We start from the raw sequence: 26,869 nt of genomic DNA, 5'->3' as shown, positions 1-26,869 counted from the left end.
GTCCCACTGCTTCTGCTGTCGGCTCCATTCTCCTTAAAGCAAAACGCGTCGGGCAGTTTGTTTGTCGAGTAAACATGACCTATTTTCACAATGGGAAAAGCCTTTTAGCCAGCGTGAAAAAGGCAAAACAGCAATTTAATAATCTTTAGAAAACTGGAACAACCTCGTCTATCGTCCTGTGCTCTCCTTTCTGTGGTAATGTGAATCGTGTAAATGTAAGGCAACACTTTGAAGGGCGGGAAAGCATTGAGTGGCTCTTAACGGGTTGAAAACAGCTTGAAACTGGAGTATTCTTTCTACCAGTGCTTCTGATGAGGACAGCATTTTGGTCAAAAGTGCCTCAGAGCAAAGGAATATCTTGTTCTTTTACTCCGTCGTTACTCCCATCGACCAAAAGTACAAATCATCCATGTTAGCGGTGTTCAAACAAATATTTCTTTAAGTTACGCTCTTGGAAAACTCACCGTCAGAATGTGCACAGTATTAAATGTCTTGAATTGTACACAAGAATGAACACTTATGGGTGTTATTCAGTTTAACCTGTACATTTGGATTGATGCGCTGATATCTACAATGCAGTGTTTCTTTTTACAGAGCAGCTATGCAAAGACATGCAAAAACAAAATAGGCCTGAAGGTTTTAGTTTATGCAGCGATGTGCAAAGATGTGTTAGTTTGAATTACAATAGTTCATTTTAGTTAAAGGGTTTGAATAAATATATCGAGTAAAATATAACATTACATTTACATTTTCCTTAGTGCATAGACGTACATTTTTTGCCAAATATATGCCACCACTTATTCATGTATAAAACTGTGATGTAAGATATAAATGCTTAATGTAATCAATCACCAGTTAAAAGGAAAAAAAACCTGAATAATAAACTTTAAAGCACTTAGAGATCGTAAAATCAAAGTAAACAATAAATACTAAAATAAGCACTTCAATGTTTAGAAAGAAACTCTTACTTAAGGCTGGGAAATCCCAAAGAATTATACATTTTCAGATTAATTAAGTGACATCTTTCCATCTGTGCTGCCTTTTAATGAGCTCCCCAAACGCTTCGAGCAAATCTCAGGAGCGGATTTTCAACAACAATTACCCTTCTATTAAAGTAAGGGTGCACACACAGCTCTTTTTTTTTGCCACAAGGTCACTAGTTTATAAGCATGACGGTAAAAATGTGGCTCCAAATAAATACATCAGGCGTTCCCCTCAACACTGGCACGGTACAGAATGCCTAACACCCGTGAACAAACACCCCTGAAATCAAACATGTTTTGATTAGAATAAGCAGACTGCACCGAGAGGAAATGACACACAAAATAAGGCAAAATAGTGGAACTAGTAGCTACACTGCACTGTGTTTGGATATCCAGCAGTATTGGTATTATAAGTGGGGCCAAACTTGAGGTGCGACTGCTGTAAAGGTGGATTTACAGCAGTTAATAATGTGGATGGATTTAAGAGCACGTTAAAAGGAAATGAAATGTCACAGAAGAGAATACAACAGTGCAAACCTTTGGTAATGCATAGTTCTTTCCTGAATCTCAACCTGACAGGCCTTTGCATCCTGTCCAATAAAATACACAGCAAAAATGTAATATCTAATCTTCTAGAATACTACCATACTTGAATTCAGAATTTGAGTAGTTTTGACTAGTTTGAAAGCAATTCATGACATTTCCCGAGTGGATCCAGGAGAAATTCATTTGGAAAAAAAAGATCAAAAGAAACAGAAAATCAATCTGCTAATGCGATAAGTGCAACTTTCTTACCCCACTGGCAAAGTATTTGGCTTTATACAAGAAGAAACTAGTGAAACAAATCAATAAAATAACAATAAGCAATCAAATAATCTGGGTCCATTGCAAAAAAAATCATTCGTAACTAGCGAAAACTACTGAAATGAGCGAGGTTAACGCCCAGAATTCAAGTGATTTCAACTGATATTTTTGCAGTGTAGGAAAGAATGACAACAAACTAGTGTCTGCCATTCTGAGCCAGTTCATACAGCATTTTTGGCTTGATTTCGTACAAGATCACACCCCCCCTCCGGATGCGTCCTACGGCAGGAAGGGCTCGTCCTCCTCTTCGTCCGCGCTGGGACCGGGGTCACTTAAACACCTCAGGAGTTTCTGCTGCTCGCGCTCGTCCTCGGCCCGGTTTCCTGACGGAGCTTTCATGACGAGCCCCTGGTCCTCGCCCGACCTCGACTCGTTTTTCTGCAGCTCGCTCGTCAGGTTCAAAGAGTCCGGGGACTGGGGCGAGGCCAGGTCCACGTGGATGGAGGGCATGTCGTCTCCGGGGGTCTTGCTGTAGGCTTGTGGGTCTGAGGGAAACAGTACAAAACAATGATGAGTAATAAAACAGAACTGACGTTGTACTACAAAAACACAGACATATTTTAAAAGTAAACATGCTATAAAACAGAAGAAAATGTACAATGCAACGACGGTGAAGCGTTTAAGTCTTTAAACCACTTTCAGCACAACAAACTCATTCCAAACCAGCATTAATGTAGATTTGTTTTTTGTTATTTGATTAAAAGAAAATGTGAAGAAAAAGGTAACAATTTAAGGGCCAAACTTGGAGATTCAATCAATGTTTAATGCATTACAGTAACCTTGAATACCACAATTAACAAAGGTGTCACATTGGATTAGATTTGGCTTGGATTAGAGTGTGAAAGTGCTGTTTCACCGTATTTGGACGAAAACAACTTAAAACACATTTTAGTTACCACTCACAACTTAACTGGCTAAAGACAAAACCCTTACTCTTTTCACTCTTAGTAATCAAAACGGATGAATGTTACATACGTAGGTGCAGCATGCATGATACCATAATGCATCTGCTCTGTTCTCAGCACATACCTGACCCCACAATGCTTTCTTTCTGCTGCTCAGGTTTGAAATCGTTGCCTAAAACCAGAACCACACACCAGTTTTACGTAAATTTTCCATTAGAAAGGAAAGAAGTGAACTGAAATGTCACAGCTGCTGAAGTGTTTTACTGGGACGTGTAAATGTCAGACTTTAAAAACAACTACGCAACCACGACGAGCTCAAATTCTCACTCTAAATGCTGTATCAGGGATGGGACGAAGCACAAGACGGGTTCCACGAGTCCGAGACAAGACGAGAGTTTGAAGGTTCTCTTTAGCGCTGCTTTTTTAAACTACGGCTTCTGAAGAGGTCATCGGGGCTTGAGGGGGGGAACACTTGATCCTGCGAGATCTTATGGCTTGATATCTTGTCCCATCCATACAAAAATATTGAGCATTTACTTGAAGTTGGAAGCAAAGACGGGCGCGTTTACCTGAGGCCAGTCGGGCTCTACACATGGTCGGGGAGTCGGGAAGAGGGGTGGGCACGGTCAGATAGTTATTCATCTCCTTTATCTACCAAAACAGGAATTGCAATTCAACCGACAAAAAAAAAACATGAGACAAATGAAAATATCTGCCGTGTAATCTTCAAACCTTTTTCTCCATCACCCTCTTTTTCCTGAGAATAATGTCATTAAAGCCGTCTTCAAAAGGATCGGCCACCAGAGTGTGTCGGTTGTACGAGTGGAGCTGGAAAATACAAATGGGCTTCTTTTTAAAACACTAGATTTACATTTATCATACATTCAAAACATGTATCTAAAGTCAAGCGCTGAAGTGGGATAGTGATATTGACTCTGCTTTCACAATACTAAATACAGTGTGCGATTAAAAAAGACCTTCAGCATCAATCATGATTACTTTGGATAAAAAAAGAGGTATAATAGTGCTATGTGTGAAATTAAGTGTTGTTGAATGCTTCTAGCAAACATCTAGGTTTTACCCTCTGTCGTGTTCTCTGAAGGTTGCTCCGTAAGATGTTCCGGATCTCCTCTTCTTTTCCTTTAGGCAGCTGCGGCAGAATCCGCTCTGAAGAAACAGGCTTCTTGGGTTGGATGTTCCTGGAAGATATTTACCACACTTCAAAACGGAAATATGCATAATGTAAAACGTAAAAACAAACAAACCAAAGAACGTCAGAGTCTAGAAAGTGGAAGGAAATGCAAGTGCCAAAAGTGTACAGGACTGAACATGGAAAATATGATGTTATTGATCCGATTGAATGTCAAAAACCTTATGTTAATGTGTGCCAAATGCATATAACTGATGTAAATAGAGTGTTTATTTTACCATTATTATTAGTATTATTTTGTCTTACGATAGCTGTTTTTATTTTATGTTATCTTTATTTCCCCCCTCCATTCCTTATTAAGAAATGAGAGGTTTTGTCTATAAGAGTTTTTGTTTATAAGATTCTTCTATTAAGTAAGTAAGTAAGTATAAGTTATCTGTCCTTTTCCTCTGTATCTACCTGCGTTGCAACAATGACATTTTCCCATGTGTGGACAATAAAGGAATATCTTATCTTATCTTATTAACAAAAATAAAAGTCTAGAGTGCATTTAGTATTTAGCATCTGAAATCCTCCATTGGTTTGACTAATTGAAAATGGTGGTGTTAAAAGGTGTTAAGGCACAATTCCGAGCTTTAAAAATACAGATCTGTTTGTTCTGAATAAAAGCAGAGCACTTTCACACTAAATGGATAAGCGCTTACTGCATGGACACTGTAGAAGGAATGGTCGGCATCTTGGCTCCGCCTTTCCCCACCAGCTCGATGGCCTGTTTCATCTCCATCTTGTGATAGAAGGCGATCAGCTGTGGCTCTTCAGAACGCTCCCCAACAATCAGAAACCTCTTCACGTACTTTTTATTGAAGCGATTCAGTCTGAAAAAGAGCGCAAAATGGTACATTTTATTCATAGTATTCTTCATATTTAGGCTAAACAAAGAGCAGTCCATTTATTTTCATGGTTGGACCTGAGAAAGATCTAAAATGTTCAGATTTATTTGTACCGAGAACTAACTCCAGATATACCTCCCATCATTTTTATGAATAGTTTTAAGACAAATACAGTGTTGTAAATGTACTTATGTTACCAAAAGGGGACTGGCACTAAAAAATTAAAAGTACAACCAACGGCAAAAGGTTCCTACCGTGAGAAAAACCCTTCGACTTCCTGTTTATGTAAATGTTATAATATAACATATGTCCTTATATAATAATATGTCCTTACTTGTCCTTCCAATGGTGGTGTCCGTAGTGGCCGCAAATGTCCTCAATGCCGGTCAAGAGGTGGTCAAGGAACTGCGGGAAGAATGCAGCACTCTTTAACATGTTAATCTGACAATGTGATGGATAGAGATGACGTTCTTGTAGCCGTATCAGGCATTACTCAGCTAAACCCGTATCTCTCTGCGCCCTCACTGCTGCTGCCGTTTCTCACAGTCACATCTGTCCAACATCATTACCAGCAGCAGCAGGATGGTTTGTGGGTGGGTTTTTTTGCAGAGGAAAACTGTGTGATTGACGGCCCAGAGTACAGTCTGTTCTCTGGTCTGTCTGAGCAGGACGCTACAGTTCAGGCTGATTTACATAACTTCCAAACAGGGGAGTATGCTGGGAATATTTATAATTATTGGCAGTGGTGCTGATTGAAACCCATTTAGTACATTAGATATTCAAACACAAACATACTTCCTAGTTGTACTGCACGTTGGCACGTTGGTTTTGCTTCCATTGAAATGTAAGCCAAAATAACACATTAATTAAATAAACTTCCCTGTATGTTGTTACTGTACATACAACAGTGTACAATAGCAGTTGCTTGGAAGAATAACCACATGTTGGTGCAAAAGTAAAGTGAGCCTGTGCTGCCTTTCATTTTGTGACTCAATATTCAAAGTTGATTAGAACCCGGGTCTGACTCAGCACTAAAGCCCCAGAGCGCTGTGGGCGGCTGCATGCTCTCTACTCTTACGAGGACAAAGGTAAAAACACAAACTTGTCTGTCATTGTTTGTGGCGTGGGTTTGTTGATTGCCAAGAGAAAGTGGGCTGAAATAAAAACGCGTGCAGTTTACAGACAACCTGAAGTTCTGGCACATGGCCAGTAGGTGGGAGCAACCTTCATGTTTTCATACTCTGAGCAGTGACTATTTATTTATCAAACTAGACATAGAGAAGTGGTTATTTTCAGATTCTATTCCAATTGCCACCTTTTTATTGCATAAAACAACTTTTCTATGCAGTGATTAATGATCTTAATGCTCTTTATTTATATATATATATATATATATATATATATATATATATATATATATATATATATATATAGAATTTTTTATTTCTTTTTTTCAAAAATTTAATGAAATAAATATAGAATAAACATAGAACACAGACCAGAACAAGAGAGCAAAAAATAAATAAATACATAAACTAAGCATCAAAATATACACACATTTAAATTCCCCAAAAAATCCCATTAAGTCCAAAGACTCTTCAATTTTTTAGTTGTTTTTTTGACGACAATAAATATTAAATCTGGCATTTGACAAAGTATGTTTTTTTTATGTGGCTATGCTCTTGAATATGGATTTTCAGTCATAAAAATATGAATACAAATAGCTTTGTGAGTGCTGGAAAGGACGATGAGACCAGAGTAAACCACCAATCTCTTCACAGTCGTACCTGTGTGTGGATCTCCTCATTAATTGAACGCTTGGCCTCTTGTTTCTTTTTCACTGCCAGCAGCTCCACCAGAGGCTTGATGGTCATTCCCTGTGAGGAAGCAAACGCAACAACACCTTCATTAAAGGAAACGCTGTATCATTTCTTGTAAAGGTAACTTTGAATGAGCTTCTTACAGAATCCTGAGTGGAACAAAACACGACCGCTTCGACAGACTTGCGATACGGTGTGTGTGTTTTTTTACTCTAAAAGCAACACACCCAACAAATGGAGCCAAGAGGTTGTGTAGATTATCTGAACTGATTAGTCTTATCACTTAAATGACCCAATAAAGAAATAATCACTGGACAAACCTTTTTATTTCATAGGCCATCTGAAATAAAATGGCTCTAAAGATATGGAAATCATTGATCAAGTCTATTTTAGTTGGAGCAATGATAAGGATATTTGACGTTGGTTGTAAATACGTTTCATATTGACTTGGGGAATTGTAAACGGTGAAGAAGAGTTTAAATGAATTACATGGACTACACGATGCAAATCCCTGCTGTCCTGTGCCAAAAAGCTCCTGTAAAAAGACCTTGAACTTTTTTTGCCCAGCTATCTCAGCATTGGATGTCCTGTTTAATGAATAAAACATGGTGCCCTTGCCTCAGAGGAGACATTTGGATTTCATTTGGATTTCATTTGGATTTCATTTGGATTTCATTTGGATTTCATTTCCTTCTAAATCTTCTCAAAGTTTTTCTCGAGCAGCTTCTAATTAGTGAATGCAGTGGAAAGGGACAGTAATATTCTAGTCTTAGGATGAGAAGCCATGTTATTTGATGTGACAAACATAACCATTGCCTTGGTAACTGCTGGGCTGCTTGTTTTGCCTCATGGGATTAGCACTGATTGAGAACGCTGCTTTGTATCACCATGTTCTCATTATTATACACAGTTAAATTATGTATGGTGTGTGAGATTTACCTGAACAAACACAGTGAAGAAAATGACAGTGATGATGGCCGTAAGGAACATGTCTTTCTTGGGGAAATGCACTTCATCGAGCAGAAAACCCAAAGAGAAGGCTATAGCCCCTCGCAGGCCACCGTAGGCGATGATGAACTGGTCCTTGGTCGTCAATTTCACAATGCGGAACTTGTTGATGATGCAAGTCAGACCGATCACACCTGGAAAACACAGATTACATTATCGATAGGGTGTTTGTGATCTCACTATAAGTCGGTATCATTTTACATTACAGCACAGTAATAACACGGCAATAAGCGGGGTTTGTGATGATTACTAGAAGCATTTATGATAAGAGAAAGAATCTTTTATTTACTTCATTCTAGGAAATTATGATTAATTTGAACAGTATGAGGACTGCAAATTACCTGGAAACAATATTTTCCTGGTAAAAAATATAGGGAAAAAGTGGCAAGAACTGGCAGGCCAAGATGCAACAATGTTCAACATAGTTACAACATACAAACTAAAAACATTTGCACATCATTGATGCCGTCGCTTATGCTTTCAAGTTGGTTTTAAAGGTATTTAAAGACATGAAATGTCTGAAGTCAATTTCCAGTCTTTCTGCAACATAAGTGAACAAAGGCTTTCTTCCCCTGAAAGGAATATGAGTCCACACTTGTCAAAGCACAAATTTGCGGAGGCAGTAATCCAAGCATTGTCTTGTAAAAAATGCGTTCCCATGTCCTTGCCTTCTAGTGGCCAGAGAAGGCCATCGCACTCGTAAATAAAAGTCACAGTGATAGCACGATAAACCATGTCCACCATCTGAAGACATGAAGAAGAAGCCTTCATTTTAAAAAGATCGCCATAATCTTACACAAATAAAAGTGTTGCAGTAACAAGGCACTTTTTAATTTCAAAAGAAAAACTCTCTTTATTACAGAAGAAAAAAGTGATTTAAAAGTCAAGACACCAAGGCACTTGTATTCATGCACCACTTCTATGATGCTCCCTTCAAGAGTGGACTCTACTATTTACATCCTATTATCATACTATTATGGGCTGTAAAATAAAGTGAAACCTCTAATTGTATTTAGTCAAAATAATTAAATTTAAACACTCAATAATAATAGCTTTTTTAACTCAAATTTCCATTCTACCACATTACAAACAACAACAAGAATTTCTGTACTTATGATATTAAAAAGCGTATTTGATACTTTAAAAAAAAATATATATATAATAAAAACAAAGACTCACCCATGACCCTGGCAACTAGACAGAGAATGACAGTGGCGGTCACAAAGATCCAGTTCCAGGAGTGGTGTTTCCCGTCCACTGTAGCAACACCGAGGAAGATGAAGATGAGAGTCTCGCTGACGCTGCTCCACATCTTCAGGAAATACTTAATAGTTGTGTGAGACTTGTGCGATATGTTTGCCTCCACATAGGGTTTCATGACAGCGCCACATGCAATCAATCTGCAGAGAGAAGAAAACAGCAAATATTAGCAAAGCAAGAAAGCATTTGGTATTCAATAGCTGCAAACTATTTACTTAAATAGTAGGTCAGACCATCCACAGAGGGTGGTATTGTGTCTACAAGATAATGTCAAAATAAATGTATTCAAATATCCATCCATCCATTTTCTACCGCATGATCCCTTTCGGGGTGACTGAGTCTATCCCAGTGACTTCGGGCCTTAGGCGGGGTACATCCTGGACAGTGGCCAACTCGTCGCAGGGCCAACACAGAGACATAGACATTACAGACAGTTCACTCTCACATTCATTCGCTATAAAATATACAAATAATGTGTATATTTTGACAGACAATAAGTGGTAAATTGTATGTACATCACTATGGAGGGAACACCATGTGCTCATTTCTCACAGGGAAATGCAAACTGTTGGAGGAACTGTGGCACCAGGAGGCAGACCACCATCATGAGTTCTGGGACTGTCCTGTTGCTCAAAAATATTGGACTGAAATGAAGTGTTTTTGACAATGCCCCTCTCAATTTTAGAACTATGTACTTGGGCCTCAAAAAATTCATCACAAACAAAATGGATGACACAGACCGTCCCGACAATCAAGGGACAAATGGAAAGAAATTACATTCGGACTTAATTTACATTGGACCAAATGGGATTTTCTTTTAAATGTGCCGTGATTATTTGCCTTTTTAATTTTTGTCTCTGGTCGTGCTCTTTCTTTTATGTTTTATATTCTTGGAAAAAAAAAGTATAACAAATAAAAATTGCGGGAATGTACAATATAATCTTTCAAAAATGTAAACGTATCTTAACAAAAACATTTCGAGGAGAGTTTTAGCACATTTCTGATGGATTGCATTATCACCTATACCTCATTTACTTCTATTATTTCTGATCTTATGGTCTTACTACCCGTCCAATTGTATTTCTATAGGTTTTTTGCTAAATCTGTATGAACGGCTCAAATATCAGAATGGTCCTAATCTTTATTTTTTAGCTTTACTTTCAACAGATTGACTCAAATGTGTCTTTGTGGCAGCGAGTTATATCTAAAGGCTTGTCAATGATTAGCATTGCTGATTAGAATTCAGTTCGAACATACACTAATGGAGAATAGAAAGAAATCTAGCAACGGAAACATGGCTTTTAAGTGTCTGAAACGTTGTATAGTTATAGTGCTGCCCTGATATGTGCCAAAAACTGTCACATTTCAACTATTTTGCATGTATAAAAGGGCTAATGCACAAAGATTAAACACTTGTCGCTTCCCGTAGAAACAATATGTCTCCGTCCAGCTGCAATATAAAATCGCTTTGAGGTCAGTAACCACAACCAGAATTAATCCATATACAGGGCGCACTAGATTATAAATCGTTTGAGAAAATTAAAGGCTTTTAAGTGCGCCTTATAGTTACGGTAAATTCACATAACGAACTGTAATATTTTGATGTTTGAAAAGCTACTGCATATTAGGTTGGATCAGGTTTCAATCACAGTTTACGTCATGTTTCTAGAGTCTAAAAGGAAAAAAAAATGATGAATGCCCTAACATTTGCTCAGAAGACACCCACGGGCCTTGGGAAAGCTTTTAATCTTAGATGCTGCGACACAAGCGACACAGAGTGACACAGAGCTGTACCGGGCCTTTATAACTCAACCTTCAGCAGAGTGGATTGATACATATGCAATGAGCTGATGGGAGAACCTGGACACTATTGGAATGGGTATAAATGCATGATGGATATGATGGGTTGTATAACAGCACGGGTCACAGTGATCTCCCTTGATGTATGTCTGCGCACTGTCTGCCAAGGAGGAAAGGGTCAAGGCCGTATATCGGACCAGGCGTTCAACCATTCAACAATGTGTATCACCATATTGAGTCATGCAAAAAGAATGACCTTGGGCTCTGCTGTATAAAGGTTATTGCCCAGTTGTGAATGAATCAAGTCATTGTAAGTGGAATCTACACAAATGTTTTCTTTTGGCACACAATTACGAGAAGAGCAGCAAGATTAATTGTGTTCTCTACAGTTAATATTTCTCTCAATGTTTATGTTCCAGCCTCTACATGCTTAAAATGTGTATTGTGTTTAGACACTATTTCCAAAAATGTCAGTCCTACATGAGAGGTCAGAAATAGAGGATTCTGGTGGGATTGGAATCATTACCAACATGCCAAGTTAGTGTGATTTGAAATCTACATTTAAAAGGAGAACTTCTGTATTTTCAAGGACTATAGCACTGGAGTATAAGTCGCATTTTTGGGGAAAATTCATTCGATAAAATCCAAGACCAAGAACAGACATTTAATCTTGAAATGCAATTTAAAATAACAGTTTAGAGAACATGGTGAATAGGTGTACGTATGCTAACGTAACACCTTCAGCTGCATGACGCATAGAGAACCAACTGTGGTAAGTGTCTGGTATGTTAACGTAAGATAACTATAGCATAAAGAACATGCTAACAAGTTTACCAAAGCATCAGTTTTACCCCAAATCACTAAATCCATTGAATTCTTCTTCCTCTGTGTCACTTCTAAACAACTCCCCAAACTCCGGAGGTAGAGGAAGTGCTAATTCTTCTTCTGAGTCGCTTAGAGCCTAGAGCGCCCTCTTGTGAAATGCGGTTGCCAGTGTGAAAATAACGAATAATATCACACATAAGTCGCTCCGGAGTATAAGTCGCACCCCGGCCAAACTATGTAAAAAGGTGTGAAAAATGCAGTGCCTGATTTTCAAACCATTTTTAAATCTGTCCAACTAGTTCCGAGCTCTCACAAACCCTTTAGCACATAACAAGTATTATCACATGCATGCTTTAGAACAGCTGTCAGACAGAAAAGTGAAGCAGGGTGGAGTTTGTGACTGATAGATTGTGTTATAATAGAATGTGACGTCTGGTAAGGACTTACGCCATGATGCCTGACAGGTGGAACATCTCGGCTGACAGGTAGGCCATATAACTGTACACAAACACAAACAGTGGCTCGATGACTCTCATGTGGGATGTGAAGCGCGAGGTGAAGGCCGCCAGGAAACCGTATATGGCTCCAACCAGAACTCCACCAAGAGCCACCACCAAAAAGCACACAATCCCCAGGAAGACATCCAACACTGTCACAGTTCCAGCGCCCGCGTACTCCTCAAACAGATGGTACAGCACCTGTAACACAGGACAGAGGAGGATTGTACACGCACGAGATGTAAACGCACACTAAAACAATATCCAGCTGCAGGACAAATATAATCTGCAGGATGAAAATGATTATCGTTTGTATTGCCTGTTATTTGCAACCAATGTAAGTTATATGACATAATTATATTGATGAAATTATTAATAATTATCTGAAAAATAACAGAAAGTAAGTCTTTTTTTTCAGGCAAGGCAGAAGCGGCTTCCTGACCTACACCTTTGCATTTGTTCGTGCTTATGAACTGGATTCAGTTCCCTTGTGGCTGGATCAAACGCTGATCAAGAAAAACTGATTTAAGCATGTTTATTCCTCATTTTTGACATGTCTAAACAACTTGCTGAGTCACTATTTGACCAACCACCATATAATAAATGTCAGTGATATTTTTATGAACAGTGACAGAACAAAGCTAAGATACAGTCACAGACAAACAAAAAATCTGTTGTCGGAGTCACTCACCACAGTGACAGCATCATTGAGCAGCGATTCACCAAACACTAGAATGTGCAACAGTTCATTTATGTGAATCTCCTCGAAAACCGCCAGCACTGCCACCGGGTCCACGGCCGATATAATGGACCCAAACAGCAAACACGGCAGCAGCTCTAGTTGGTGAAGTTCTAAAGGATATCCCGGGTTGATTTGACACACAGCGTACAGCAGGCCCCCAATAAAGAAGGAGTTCCACAGCGTGCCCACCACAGCGAACATCAAAATCGTGCCCAGGTTTTCCATGAACGGGCGGATGGGTAAAAAGTAGCCGGCGTCCAGGATGATGGGAGGCAGCAGGCAGAGGAAGAACACCTCCGCGTTCATCACCGGGGGAACCTCTTCTCCGGCAAATCTGATGAGGCCCCCCACCAGCAGGCCCACTACGATGAGGAGGCAGCTCTCTGGGACGATGTTGGACACACGCGGGATGAGATGGAAGCCTGGAAAAGAGGAAAAGACTGTTTCATGAGGGCTGCTAAAAAAGGTTTTCTGAAGTTTATTATACATAAAAAATATAGATGTATAAAAGAGGAATTGTATCAGTACATTAATATAAGGCGCTTTTAAGATGCAAAACCTTTAAAACTATTTTACTGGATTAGTCAACTAGACAAATGATTATTTCTATTGCACATTGAGACGTAATTCTATACATTATCAACCAAATAAAGGTTCAAATATAAATAACTAAAATAATACTAATAATAATAAGCTGTAAAGTGCTATGTGTTAGAAATATGTATATAATTATCTCCTATTATTTTACTCTTATTATACTGTGTCGTGAAATGAACTGTATTAATGATGTCTTTTTGAGCAACAGAGATGTGTCCAGTAACGCTCAAGGTCGACCTGCCCTGAGTGCTGTGAACATCTGCAGCGGAATCACGGTTTTAGGAGTGAACGGGAAAAGGGAAGCTCCCTTTTCCTTTTGCTCATTATATGTTTGATGTCTTTTATTTTTATCTTATTGTTCCAAGTTGCCTTGGCGTTTATCCTCCCTCCCCTCAGGCTCGGGCAACTTGTTTTATGTAACTATGGGCGTGAAGAAGTTTCAATAAATGCGTTGAGAACGGCCAAAGGAGCTCAGAACGAGCAGGGATCTGACCCTGGTCGCTTATTGTGACTGAGTTGTTAATCCTTGATCCTTGATCTGTCTTGTCTTCCTTTCCTTGTTTACAGTGTTTTAATTACTGTTGGGTCATCAGCCCCAACACTATGTTTATTGGGCTATGTTATGTTTCATTTTGTTTCAATCTTTCTATCTGCGTGGCATGTACATCAACTTTCTTTCAATATAAATATTCAACTTTCTCTCAATATATATGTGCAATTTTTGACAAAACCATATTACCATATACTTTCAACAGTATATTTGCATACTACATTGAAAGTGTAAATATTTTTTGTGAGCTTTATTTTTGCTTTATTATCAGTTAGATCTATGTTTCATGCCATACATCTATAAAAAGACTGGCTAAATATTTGCATGGAGAGATCTCTTTGGGAAACAGCCATCTAGAGGTCAAACCCACAAAAATGCAAGTCACATGACATTACAGATGGGAAAAGAATGCAGTAAGTTATAAATAAAATGAATAAATGTATTATTATTTCTTAAAAGTACAATCTATAACCGCATTAAGAGCGTGACACACCACACATCACACTACCATTTCAACCTCCTTATATGTAAAGCATATACTTTCAACAGCATAAAATGTGATGAGCAAATACAATGAACAGCATTTGTTTCTTCAAAGTCTGTCCTGGTCTGACTTCAGTGCAGGCTGGGTCATGTCCTTGCATACCTTTCCACACTCTACCTCACTCACAGACTTTCTACAGCAACATCGAAATAAAACACTCATCAGTGGTGACCTGGCAAATGTTATGGTCTTGTGACTATCTAAAGGAAAAATGGAAATAAGATGCAAAACATCTATTGTCGAATCAACTGATGTGTCCTCTTCCAATCAGTCGAACAGGAAAATGAAATCCATGCCACAAAAACTAATTTGGAAGCACAAAATGCAGACAATAAACCATATTGTAGACATAGAAATGAAAGTGTGAGCATCTATGAGTGATACATATGTTAATTATTTGAGATTCTACAACCAACATAATTATATCTGATACATTTGTTTCACGATATAGTGAGTATTTCGACAGGCCGATCAAACTAATTCTCATTACCATTTGATGTTTAAATTCTGTGCATTCTAATACAAGGATAGTACTCGCAGGGAGAATGCAAGTACGCTCTGGGGAATGTTAATGCCTTTGCAACACAAACGATTTGGCTGGAAATGTTGACTCTTAAAGGGTAACGAGGCTATATGGTTTCTATGAAGCTTCCATAAATGCCATGTCTAAGCTGCTACATATTTTGACAGGACATTTTGAGGTTATATTCTGAACTAGAGCTTCGACGTCTGCTCACCACATACGAATGCCTCGAAATGCAAATATCCAAAGGCGAAAACAGCCACATAAATGAATGAATGAGAGGTAAAAACAAGCCTTGATGCTGGAATAACAATTTGATATCTGGAAGACGTACTGTAGATGTTTAAACCAACTGCAGTGGTGGAAGAAGTACTTTGTGTTTCTCAAGTTCTTTATTTATGATTTTTTTAGTTTTTAAAAATGTGATACTTAAAGTAAGACATGTATAAAAATATACTTTGGAAGTAAAAGTAAGCAACATAGATTTAGACAACTATTAACGTCAAATGTAGTGTATTTTGATAAAGAATTGTGCTGATTTTGCGTCAAGAATAACGCACTTTCAATTTATATTTTTTGTTGTTCAAACTTCGAACTTGAACTCCTTTAAGCAGGATGTCATCATGAACGTGCTGAAACTAGATTCAAACCATATGAAACTGCTTGTATCTTTTCAGTCCAGAGTATCAAGTACAGCTACCTACAGCATTTACTTGCTTTGTTACTTTCCGTAGTGTTTTACAAGACACAGTTTTACAGTGATGCCACAGACAAATAAGGCCATACTGTAGACAATTCAGAAAAATAGCTTGACAAACAGACAGCGACAAAATGTCACAGTGCACCTTTAACCCTCATATAAAACTAGTTTAGCCATGGTTAAATTCAATGTCAGGCCTAATGTAACCTAATTACTAAGCAAAATTTGACCTACCAGCACAGAAAACTCATTGTAACAGTGTATATTTACTGGGGCAGGTCATTGTCACGGTCTCAGATGAAGACACTGCACATCAACAGCCACTCAAACGCCAGGTAACCCGACCCAGGAACTGCTACCTGCTCATGGGGGCTAAACAATCCGATATGGGTGGACGACACGGTTTGCTGCTCGTGTAGGAGATAAGGGGAAAAAGCCATTGTTGCGTATTTGGTCCTGTACAGTACGGTAGAAAGGAAAGGGCCATCTTTATAGAGACATGTCACTTCTAAAAACAAGGCACCAGATAGGGCCCCTCAGCTAAGCTCGCTCAGCCGCAACATATGGTAAAGGGGCGGCGGGGTGTGTAGAGTTACATGGAGGTTCAGGTTTGCCAGCGCTTGTATAATTACCCAATAAACATGGAAGGGTGAGGGACAATGGGGGTTAAAAGTTTGATGGTGTCATAGTACAGCTATACTGTAATGTAATGTTAATGAACAATGAACACAAACAAATACGTGGAAACTCTGTTAGGTTGTCACAGAAATTGGAATTTTAGCAGTGAGTGGCAGAAATGCTCGAGAGTCAAAGGTGAGTAATGACATTTTCTACTGTAGGAGCTTAAAGCGCAACTAAAATGGGAAAGAGCTGCTACATTTACTACTGTGCTATTGTACTACTTTGGTTTGTACCTAGCATTTAAAAGAAGAAAATCAAGTTAACAGTTGTACAAAACCAGATAAACAACAGAAACACTTCAGCTACGCTCACAAGTATCACTGAAGCAAACTTTGGGATCCCTCACAGTTGAATTGATGACCTTTTTGCCCTTAAATAAGATGTTTTTGAGCCAGAGTTTTGAGGAAAGTAATTGTGCGATGCGGACAAATGAAATGCCTAAATGTCCTAAATATCCAACTTCCGTTAGCAAACAAGATAAACGAAGGAGAAACAACTGAGTTTCTATTTTCCCATATAAAGAAGCCAAAAAAGCTAAGAAACACATTTTATCACTTGTGCTGCCTCTCAGTTGGAATGTGAGGAGCATTTTTCGATAAAAAGAATGTCAGTGCATGACCTACAGTTGCATAACTCTATAGATTTCTGTTTGCACTCTTCTGTGGTAGTTTTCACATTCTTGAATATAATGTCACACTACAGATGGGGAAAGAGCCATCGTTACACGTCCAATCCAGTCATTTATATAAGTCATTAAACTCACTGTAGGACAAAAAAATGTGCAAAAACGTTAAATTATATTAGTCCTTCTACATGTCCCTCGCCTGAAATGATAGGCCACTAAAATCATCTAAGACTCTGCAGTATAATTTCTGTAAATAATAATGACAAAATGTTCCTAGATTTGGTTCACGGAGAGATGTTTGGAGTGAGACTTAACTGGAGCAGAGCACAACGTTGAGTTTTACAGCCACCACATGTTTACAGCGTTTACTTGACAAATGAACTCACTCTGCACACGATACATCCTGCCAATAAACAGCAATCCTCCAGTGTAAAATGACAGAGATATGGGAATACACTTACCTGGAATTGATATGTTATTGCCAAACATTGTGATTATGATAAGATTTTAATTTATGTTTTGATTGCTAATATTTTAACAATGTCTAGGAGCATTAACATTTGCCAAAGGAAAAATGAAGTATGAACAAATACAAAATACTAAACAAATACAAAAATACAATGAAAAAAATCAGAGACATACCATGTTTGTAGTGGTTTAAACTAGAGCGGTAGCAGCTTTTATGCTAAATAAAACTGCAATTGCGTTATATCGTACAGCCCTAAATTGGAACATGACATCTTTGGGAATGTGTTGGATAAATATTCTTAATCTTTGGTGAGTTGTGAAGCAGAAAGAGGTATTACTCTTTTGTTACAGAAACGTGGAGAGGGCTAACAAAAGTTGTAGGACTGTTTAAGATTATGACTGAACACACCAATCCATATGTCATAGTGAACGCAGCTCACGCAATACTCAACACTTAAACCAAGAATTAACTATAAATTACTGGATTATTTTCCCTTCAATATACTTTATGAGAAAACGGACACGCTCTCTGCTCGGGAAAACGTGGCGGGAAATCCCAGGAGAAATCTTCAGAGGGTTTATGTCGGAGGAGGATGCAATCGCAGCTGGTTCAGTCTGAAGAAGAGCACACAATCTGTTTACTGCACAACTGCTCACTCACTTCAAGTACGTGTGGGATAATTAAGATTGAGATAAAGTGAAACGCAAAGGGCGGCGGATTAAAAGAGCGGGCTTGCATTTACGCAACTGTGTATCGACTTCCTTCAAAAAAGCCTCTCTCCATCAATGATTTCCACTTGATAACGGCTTTTGATTGTTTATCAGTTTAATAGTTGGCAAACCTACAAAGGAACAGAGAAAGTAGACCGAAGCGGCAAATTTGAAATGCTACAGTGCAGACTATAAAGTTAAAGTTTAAGTTAAATCATCTTCGAGAAAAACTTAAGAAGGGACAAAAGCAAATGCAGTGCACAACTTTTTAGGAGTATATTGCAGATAACTACTATGAAGCTCCATCTCTTAATCTATTGCTGCAAAATTTAAATAACTTTGTTGTTTTTACTGAATTCAAACAAGAAAAAAACATTTTCACATTTCCAAATGCACCAAAAGCATTAATCTAAGGGTAAATGATTGCATGAAGTGTTATGTACAGGCATTTCACTCTTTGCCTTAATAAATACAGTGTAACAGAGAAGTCCTTCTTACACACAGTTGCCTGCAGAGCCATGTGAAATCCTCATCAAGTCATAAAACCTGTCATGATACTGTTCTCCAACTGTCATTCACCCCTCAATCCACCATCCATTAATAGAACTGGCATTTGGAGGATTAATGGGCACCTAGAGGGTGGCAGGCAAGTGAACGCTTCGAGGGGGTCAATTTCCCAGACAAAAGCTTTACTAACTAGCTACATTAATGAGCTTAGGTGTTTCTGGTAGTGTGTATCGACAGGCTTTTAGAGAAGAACATCTATTTATCCAGCTGGGTTGATTAAGAACCAATTCTGTCTGACAAGAACAACTTTGTCAAGAGGAAGTAGCAAAGCCACGGACGTTCACTTGCATTAACAGAACTAAAGCATCTGTGAATTAAAAGTAGCAGTTTGTGTGACTTTAAATAAGCAATGGCCATTATTAAACGTTCTAAACTTTGCATTTAAGTCATTTGAGAACTGACGTGATCAGAATGAACAGTCTGTTTTAGATGACGACATACAATAGAAAGTCCAGTTGTATTGACACAAAACAAAAGAAAAAAACATTTATTATAAAATGGTTAAAAAAGTCACTTTAGCATACCGGTAATATAGGCCCTTATGATACAGACTTCATGACAAGTATTGGGCACATGATTCACATCCAATACCCCTTATCAACATAGTATTTCATTTGCGGGTTTGGAGTACAGTATACACCAACCCTGATTCTTCCCAAATAAGTGGCTTATAGCTTTTAACATTTTTATTTTACCTTCCCAGGTACAAAATGGAATAAATGCAGAAAATGTCAACCGGGTCTGTAAAGATATGCCGGAATTTGAACAGCTGTCCAAACCTCTAGACTTAGAAGTAATTGTTGCAGTGGTCAAATAGGAGAAGGACATTTGTAAGCCTCAATAGAAAATGACCCCATTAACATTCTGGGGGTCTGTTAAGAACAAGTGAAAGTGACAAAAAGAGATTCTACCATCAATACTGACCTGGGGTCTCTGGCAAAACACTCGCAGTGGGAGGCCCTAAAGCAATAGACCGGGACCAAGACGGACAGTGAACACGTACTTAAAGCTGCTCAGTGTGACTGACTCTGATTATGGTTCCAACCTCTCAACACTGAAAGTGAAGTGGAACAGAGGGTTTAAAAAAATACTGTTTCAACTTATTCAATCTGGCATCGTACCAACACTTTTCTAATGACGTCTTTCAGAAGCACAAAAACCCAAGTGCTTCCTCAAATGTCATATCCTTGTAAGTGATGAGGAAATAACAGAAACAGGGAGCTTTAAAATGGAATACAAAACAGAGAAACACGCTTACTTAACCTAAATAAACTGAAAAAGCAAGTTTGTTCTTTCATGTATTTTTTATTTCACCAGGAACGTCCCACTGAGATGTGGAAATCTTATTTTTAGGGGAGTAATAGACCCAGAGGGGTCTATTGTAGGACTGTGATGATGATTATGGAATTTTTTTTTTATTAATATTTAAATCATAATTGAAATCACGATTATTAAAAAAATTATTTGATAAGAAAGAATCAATGTGTCTAAAATGAATGAAACAAACCGATGAAATAAAAGTAGATAATGTACACATCTGAAGAGCTTTCAACACAAGGAAAACATATGCGCAATGAACATTATGAAGTGTAATCTCAATTACACAACTTTAGTAATCAATTAGAACAATAATCATAATTTGAATTCGATTAATTGCGCAGGAGCACCCGGAGGTAATCCACACAGGCACAGGAAGGACATATAAACTCCACAGAGAGCGGCCCCACGCCACCAGTGCAGTGTTTTCTCATACACACTCAGACAGGTTTGGGGTGCCTTGTGCCTCCTTTCTCAGAAGGATTCATTATCCTGACTACATTGAGTCAAAATCTACCGTAATCAGCCGGCAAGACACGTCATGTAACATCACGTCACCCTTCTGAGAAAATACGGTCCAGTATGAGAAGACACACTGATCTGAAGAATATTTGTCTGATAAAACAACTTGAAAGTCTAAATGAACCTTTTTGAAGTAATAAACTTTTAAACTCAAAGTCCAGGCCCTTCTTGCTGTGAGGCTGAAATGCTAACTGCTGCACCACCCTGTTGCGGTAAGTTACCTTTTTATTGTGAAAAAGGATCAGTTTCATCCTATGCTAGGGAAAATGTTTATGCTTTACTGTGGATACAATATTGTAATGTGTAAATTGTGAATTTACGACACGTACAGTGACAAGTGAAGCAACAGCACCAATGGAGTCTGTCCAAATCAAAAAAGTGCTTCTGTAATGAATTAGCCTGAGTCATTCATAGTGGCAGTTTGTCAATAAGTGCTCAGCGTTCTCCTCTCAGCCTCCTCAGAGACTCTTCTCCAAGCAAGGTCACTGAAAGCACTCCACATTACACTCAGCAAGGATACTGGCAGCTACGCTACTGACAAAACTGTTGTTGTTATTATTCTATGCCAAAATGTGCCTAAAAATGTTGTAGTTGAGGTTTCAAGTATTGTACAAAATTGGAAAATAATGTAAAATTAAATCACAAAAGCACAGAAAAATCACTTCAAACTCTGACAAAGTTTGTTTTCATTTTTTTCCAAGCTAGAAAATAGGTGATGAAATAAAAATAAATTTTCTGGGTACCTTTAACTCTTGTTTTTCTGAACCGGTACTTTTCGAATACTTGAAACAATACTTTTTTTTCTGTACCCATTTCCAATCAAAATATAAAACAGAATAAGAAAGTTTGCATAAAACCGTGCAATCAAAAGAACTTATCATTATCATTAATAAAGCCACGAGCTGTGTTCCGTTGCCAAGTGACTAATTGCTCACCGGTGGTTGCCAAACACGGACGACCAAGCAATCTCGAAGCAGCAAAACGTCTTATCGTTCCCGTTTGAAAGGAGCTATTCATATGCACTCATTTAATCTCAAATGTAGATGCTTTGAACTGGTTGACTTTCCAGCACCGTGTACGTCCACAAAAGAATCCTGTCAAAGCGCGAGCCGCGTGAAAGAGAAGCCGCCGTGAGTCATGGTTTGATTGTGTGACGCAGACTATTATGTTCCCCATGTGGCTCGTCCTGCAAGACACACGTTGATTTATTATGAATTATTAATATTGGGCGACTTCTTAATCTGCCCGCTATATGCAGCGCGGCGTCAGGTGTCATCGCTGCATATCAACGCTAGTTTAGTTTGGGAACGAGCTTTTCATTTCGGTATCAAGATCCTTTACCGATCAAGCGTGACGGACAACAAATGGCTTATTTCCCCATTGTGTGGACAAATAAAGGCTTATCTTATCTTATCTTATTTGGGAACAATGCATGTAATAATAGTCCTTCTTAAAATGACTGCGACAAAACGATGCAATAAGGCTTGACGTGGATGACTGTTGTTGAGTGTTTGGTGTACAGTTACTACATGATACTTCATTTATTTCTATGAAGACACGGTTAGACAAATCAATAATCATTGCAGCTGAGGGCAAAGTACTTTAGACACAAAGTATGATTTTTTTTTTTTGTGTGCCAAAGATGATTTTGTTTGATCTTGCAAAAATGGCGGGCAGTTTGTGATAAGCAGAGCGAGCATGACACATCGACTTTTGCTTTGGCCAAACAAAGAGCAATTGTTAACGTGTCCCGTGGAGCTCGATCAATGTATTATTTATACATGGAGCAGCCAACGGGATAACGACATGCACATGGCTTGTTAACAGACTCGAAATCCAAATGTGGATAAGAGAGGAAGAGGGCAGACCATGAGGGAGTGTCCTACCGCAGAGACCGTGAGCCAGGTGGTCTCCAGAGACTCAATACTGGGACTGCAGCCCGGACAACCGAGGGCTCAGGGTCTCCACAAACAGGCTGCGGTTCACCCTGGTCATGCATGATCCAGGAAACAACCGGCTGGCTGCAAGAAGGAGATCAAACAACACAAAGGAACTACTACTACACAGTGCGTAGAGAGACGGATGGTTGGAAGGAAGACATTCGTTTAGGGAAGTGAAGGAAAATGTAGCAAGAAAGGGCAACAAAGCAAGGGGGAGGAGCTTAAAAAAGTGAGGAAACAGACGCACACAGAAATAGAATGTGAATTTGAGGCTTTTTAAATGCATTATCGGACAAATAAAGGTTGAATGATGTTGACAGAAGGCTTCTAGATGGAGAATATTTACAAAAAATTAAGTGCATTATAGGTAAAAATATGAAATTCTTCATTCTTTTTTGACACTCTGATTCAATAGTGCTATAAAAAGCTGTTTTCGTATATGTTTTACAGTCTTTAAAGTACGGTCAACAATGAAAATACAACAACGGGTATTTTTCAAAGCCAACTAATCACAGTTAATCGATGAACCGTTGCAACCCTAACCAACACATGTGAGTAAAAGCATTATAATAAGTTCTACAAGTGTGTAATAGCTAAATAACATTGCGTAACAGCGTTGTAATAACCTAATTCAAGTTTGAAAAGTTGCCAAGCATCAGCTGCTTAGTCATCACTGCACTACACCAAAAGCCCCCTGAATGACACGGTTCCAGAAACTCATTTGCATTATTGTGTCGCTCAAGAACCCGGGTTAGTGCCAGTCTAACTCGTTTTACCGGCGCACGGATGGTATTTGGAAATGACACCATTGACCATTGTCCCATTGACTCAACCAAAATCACACGTCAAAGCAGCAGGCGACACACCGCAGGTGGATTCGAGAGCATGAGGTGAAACACTCACCTAACTTCATTAACGACGCTAACAGCACCCATAACGATATCTCGAAGGGCGCCTGGACGTGACTATAGTTCAGGTCCAGCACCGGGAAGGGTTTTTTCTGGTGGTCCGAGCTGGTGTCGTTGGAGGGCGTTTGGTGGTGGGGGTCGGCCGCATCCGAGGCGCCGGCCCCGGCAGAAGCCCGGGACACGGAGCCCTCCGAGAGCACCAGCAGCAGCAGCAAAAGCAGCCCCGTCAGTGTAGACATGCTGGACGGTTAAAAACAAAATAAACAAAAAAATAAAATAAAACTAGTTAAAAGAAAAGTTCAGCCGACTTTTACGCACGGGTCGAGCATGCTACACCGACTTCCCCATGTTCAAAAATATTTACAAATGTCATTTCAAGTGTCGAATGTGTGCGACGTTCGGTCCAGGTTTGCTCAGGGAGAAAGAAAAGCAGGAAACGCCACGAGCGTTTGTGAGTTCCTCAGTCTTTGTGTTCTGACAGCGCGCTGGCGTTTGTTTGTTTGTTTGTTTTTGTTTGTCTGTCCGTCCCGTCCTCGGTCAATGGTGTCACTGTTGATACCGGAGGCAGTAAACCCGGGCGAAGCGGGGCGACGCGGGGCATCCCATCCGAGCCGCTCTCTCCTCCCGCCGCGGTCCGGTGTCTCTCACGCAGAAAGTCGCGCGCAAAGGAGAAGCGGCCGTGTCCAAACGCGGTGACCTTGACGGAGGAAACCCGCAGCCGTCAATGAGCATTTTCCTCCCCCGCGTAAACTTTTGGGTGATTCTCTGTCCAGGTACGCGGCGTGTCAGAGCGAGGAGGGGGAGGAGGAGGAGGAGGAGGAGGAGGAGGAAGAGGAGGAGGAAGAGGAGGAGGAGGAGGAGGAGGAGGAGGAGGAGGAGGAGGAGGAGGAGGAGGAGGAGGAGGAGGAGGAGGGGGAGGAGGAGGAGGAGGAGGGGGAGGGGGAGGAGGAGGAGGAGGAGGAGGAGAAGGAGGGGGAGGAGGAGGAGGAGGAGGGGGAGGGGGAGGAGGAGGAGGAGGAGGAGGAGGAGGAGGAGGAGGGGGAGGAGGAGGAGGAGGAGGAGGAGGAGGAGGAGGAGGAGGGGGAGGGGGAGGAGGAGGAGGAGGAGGGGGAGGGGGAGGAGGAGGAGGAGGAGGAGGAGGAGGAGGAGGAGGGGGAGGAGGAGGAGGAGGAGGAGGACACGAGCGACTGTTGAGCTGACGAGGACAAGGAGGAAGGAGGAGGGAGGGACACGATCCAGGTGGTGATGAGGAGCTGCGTCCGGTGGAGGAGCTGACCGCGTGGCGTCTGGTCCCCGGCCCGCAGTGGTCACAGGGCCGCGTGCAACCTTCAAAACGCACACCCTTCCGCGGAGGTTTGGTGGATGAGAGCCCGGAGGAGGAGGAGTAGATCCATGGAGTGGACGCGTAGAGGAGGAGGAGGATGAGGAGGAGGAAAGGCTACTGTAGTGACATCTATAGGAAAGGAGGGGTACATATATATATATACATGTATATGTATATGTATATATATATATATATGTATATATATATGTATATATATATATATATGTATATAGATGGAGAACATGTGCGAGTACTGGCTGAATACACTGTTTATATATCATAGTTGGTTTGTGTGGATATAATCATTTTAAGTGCACATGGCAGGTTTCACTAAGACGTAGGGAACATGATTATATTTTGTATTTTACAACAACAAAAAGTGTATTTTCTCCCAGTTTGGCAATTTTGCAGACTTTTATAATTTATGTAAAGAGCTGCAGATGTGACATATGTAGAGGCAATTGTTACCAAGCAACCAAATGCAAACAAAGGCTTATGTTAGGATGGTAATATTTGTTACTAGTGTGTGTGAAAAAGTTATTTCTGTATTTTTATTATTATTATTTTTTAATGCAAAAATATGTAATAAATACTGTCAAGAGAAAATGTCACACTCTTCCTCTTGCAGCCATTTTTGGAGCCCTGTTCCATTATAAACATATTGTCACATGACTGTTATTGTCTTTCACAAGTGGTGCGAGTATCACATTCAGACTTTTGACACTTTTACAGCTAGAGGTTGAAATGTGAGAGTCATATTTCCCATATAATAGTAAATTCTAAATATTTTAAATGTTTTCATGATATTATAAAAATGCAAAAATTACACTTTTTGTGAAATTCATCCTCAATTTAGACCTAATAATGTATAGATTTTAGCATTTTTTTTATTTGCTCCAGCTATTTTATATTTACAGCATTTGCACTTGATTTTATAAATTGTGTAAAATTATATTTTTGGGGTTTCCCGGACACTAAGGGCCAATTTTTCAAATGTTTAACAAACAGAACATGTCCAGCAAGTGCACTGGAGATAAAAATAAATAAATAAAACTAAAAGGGCAACAAAAGACATCCAAATGTCACCCTGGAAAAATGGGTTCTTACTTGTTTAAATAAATGTTCAGAAAGAAAGAAAGAAAATTAAGGCACACATAGTCCAAAGTAAACAACCAATTCGGTCCAAAGTCGGTTGTCCATTTTGAAATAAAGTGATTCATGTATTTTTTTTATTTTTTTATTTCACATGTTGTTTAAGTTGGTTTTAAGTTTATTTTTTTTTTGAGACAGGGACAGTGCAGAGTATGCAATAAACTTAACAGGTGCTAATTTCCACCTGTAGTCCCGGGGCAGGCTCATGTTATTAAGTCTCGCTGTAGCATCTCTTTTTCAGGGTAGGAGCCTGTTGTTGCCTACATGTTTTTAGTGGCAGGGTAAACCAGAGCACCCAGAGGTAAGCTACGCTGACATGAGGAGAACATGCAAACTCCACACAGAAAGGCACATAAATACTTGACGTCACCTGCTGTCTGGAGACGACTGATTTCTCAATTTATACTAATAATTTGAGCTCTTTGACTTAAACGTTACATTTAGGGTAGAGCTTCTCAAACTTTTTCTGGTGCGCCCCCCTAGGGAGGTTAAAAAAAGTATCCAGGCCCCGCACAGCCTCTGAGACAGAACAGAATAGGTGCTTCACTGCTGTAAATACAGCGTTTTAAGGAGAAAACACTCACGTTACTTCCCGTTACTGTAGATCACTTTTACTACCGCAGGTCCACGACCGTCACCCATAGGCTGCTTTCTGCGTAGAGCTGACTCGTACTGCTGCGTTTTTGTTTCATTGTCTTCAAAGCCTGTGGAATCAAATGGGAAAGGAATCGAATGCACACACATTCTTTTAGAATATGCTTATATTGTCAATGTATTACATAGTTGATGGCAAATGAATGGGTGGCATATTAAAATGTAAGCTTGCATGTTGACGCTAGCTAAATATGTATTAATAACGTGACATTTCAGATGTTCGGATACTGGTTAGCCATTACCGACGGGTCAGGAGCCCTGTTGAATCTTACAAGTACACACACAGGTTGCTTCATTCCCTCCCTGACTGTTCCCGGACCGGATGTCTAAGAAAGTCTAAAG

At 39.5% G+C, this 26,869-nt stretch overlaps 2 protein-coding genes across 2 annotated transcripts in view; one reads left to right on the top strand and one right to left on the bottom strand.

Moving 5' to 3' along the window:
• ago3a (argonaute RISC catalytic component 3a) overlaps nt 1-26,869 on the top strand; it is a 479,754-nt gene that overhangs the window by 253,817 nt on the left and 199,068 nt on the right. The window lies entirely within an intron of this gene.
• On the bottom strand, nt 1,265-23,651 carry slc9a1a (solute carrier family 9 member A1a). Its single transcript, XM_072460346.1, has 12 exons — nt 23,393-23,651; nt 12,694-13,166; nt 11,953-12,203; nt 8,800-9,020; nt 7,552-7,754; nt 6,580-6,669; nt 5,127-5,197; nt 4,607-4,777; nt 3,834-3,951; nt 3,485-3,580; nt 3,322-3,403; nt 1,265-2,332 (listed from the first exon to the last, which is right to left on the bottom strand). The coding sequence occupies exons 1-12, from the start codon at nt 23,634-23,636 to the stop codon at nt 2,067-2,069; spliced, it is 2,286 nt and encodes a 761-aa protein (XP_072316447.1). The 5' UTR covers nt 23,637-23,651; the 3' UTR covers nt 1,265-2,066.

The sequence above is a fragment of the Eucyclogobius newberryi genome, unplaced genomic scaffold (assembly GCF_026437365.1).
Source record: "Eucyclogobius newberryi isolate DKJ021-1_F unplaced genomic scaffold, fEucNew1.0.hap1 SCAF_3, whole genome shotgun sequence".
In the NCBI taxonomy this organism is placed as follows: domain Eukaryota; kingdom Metazoa; phylum Chordata; class Actinopteri; order Gobiiformes; family Gobiidae; genus Eucyclogobius; species Eucyclogobius newberryi.
The sequence above is the reverse complement of the archived record's forward strand: the minus strand, read 5'-3'. Positions and strand labels throughout refer to the sequence as shown.

Bases quoted from the DNA above. Each gene is read 5' to 3' on its own strand.
- slc9a1a (XM_072460346.1), bottom strand. From the start codon at position 23,636: ATGTCTACACTGACGGGGCTGCTTTTGCTGCTGCTGCTGGTGCTCTCG. The intron at 3,581-3,833 runs GTAAAACCTAGA...TGTATTTTCCAG, and splicing joins TTCAGAGAACACGACAGAGG to CTCCACTCGTACAACCGACA. The intron at 2,333-3,321 runs GTAAACGCGCCC...TGTTTCCCTCAG, and splicing joins TAGAGCCCGACTGGCCTCAG to ACCCACAAGCCTACAGCAAG.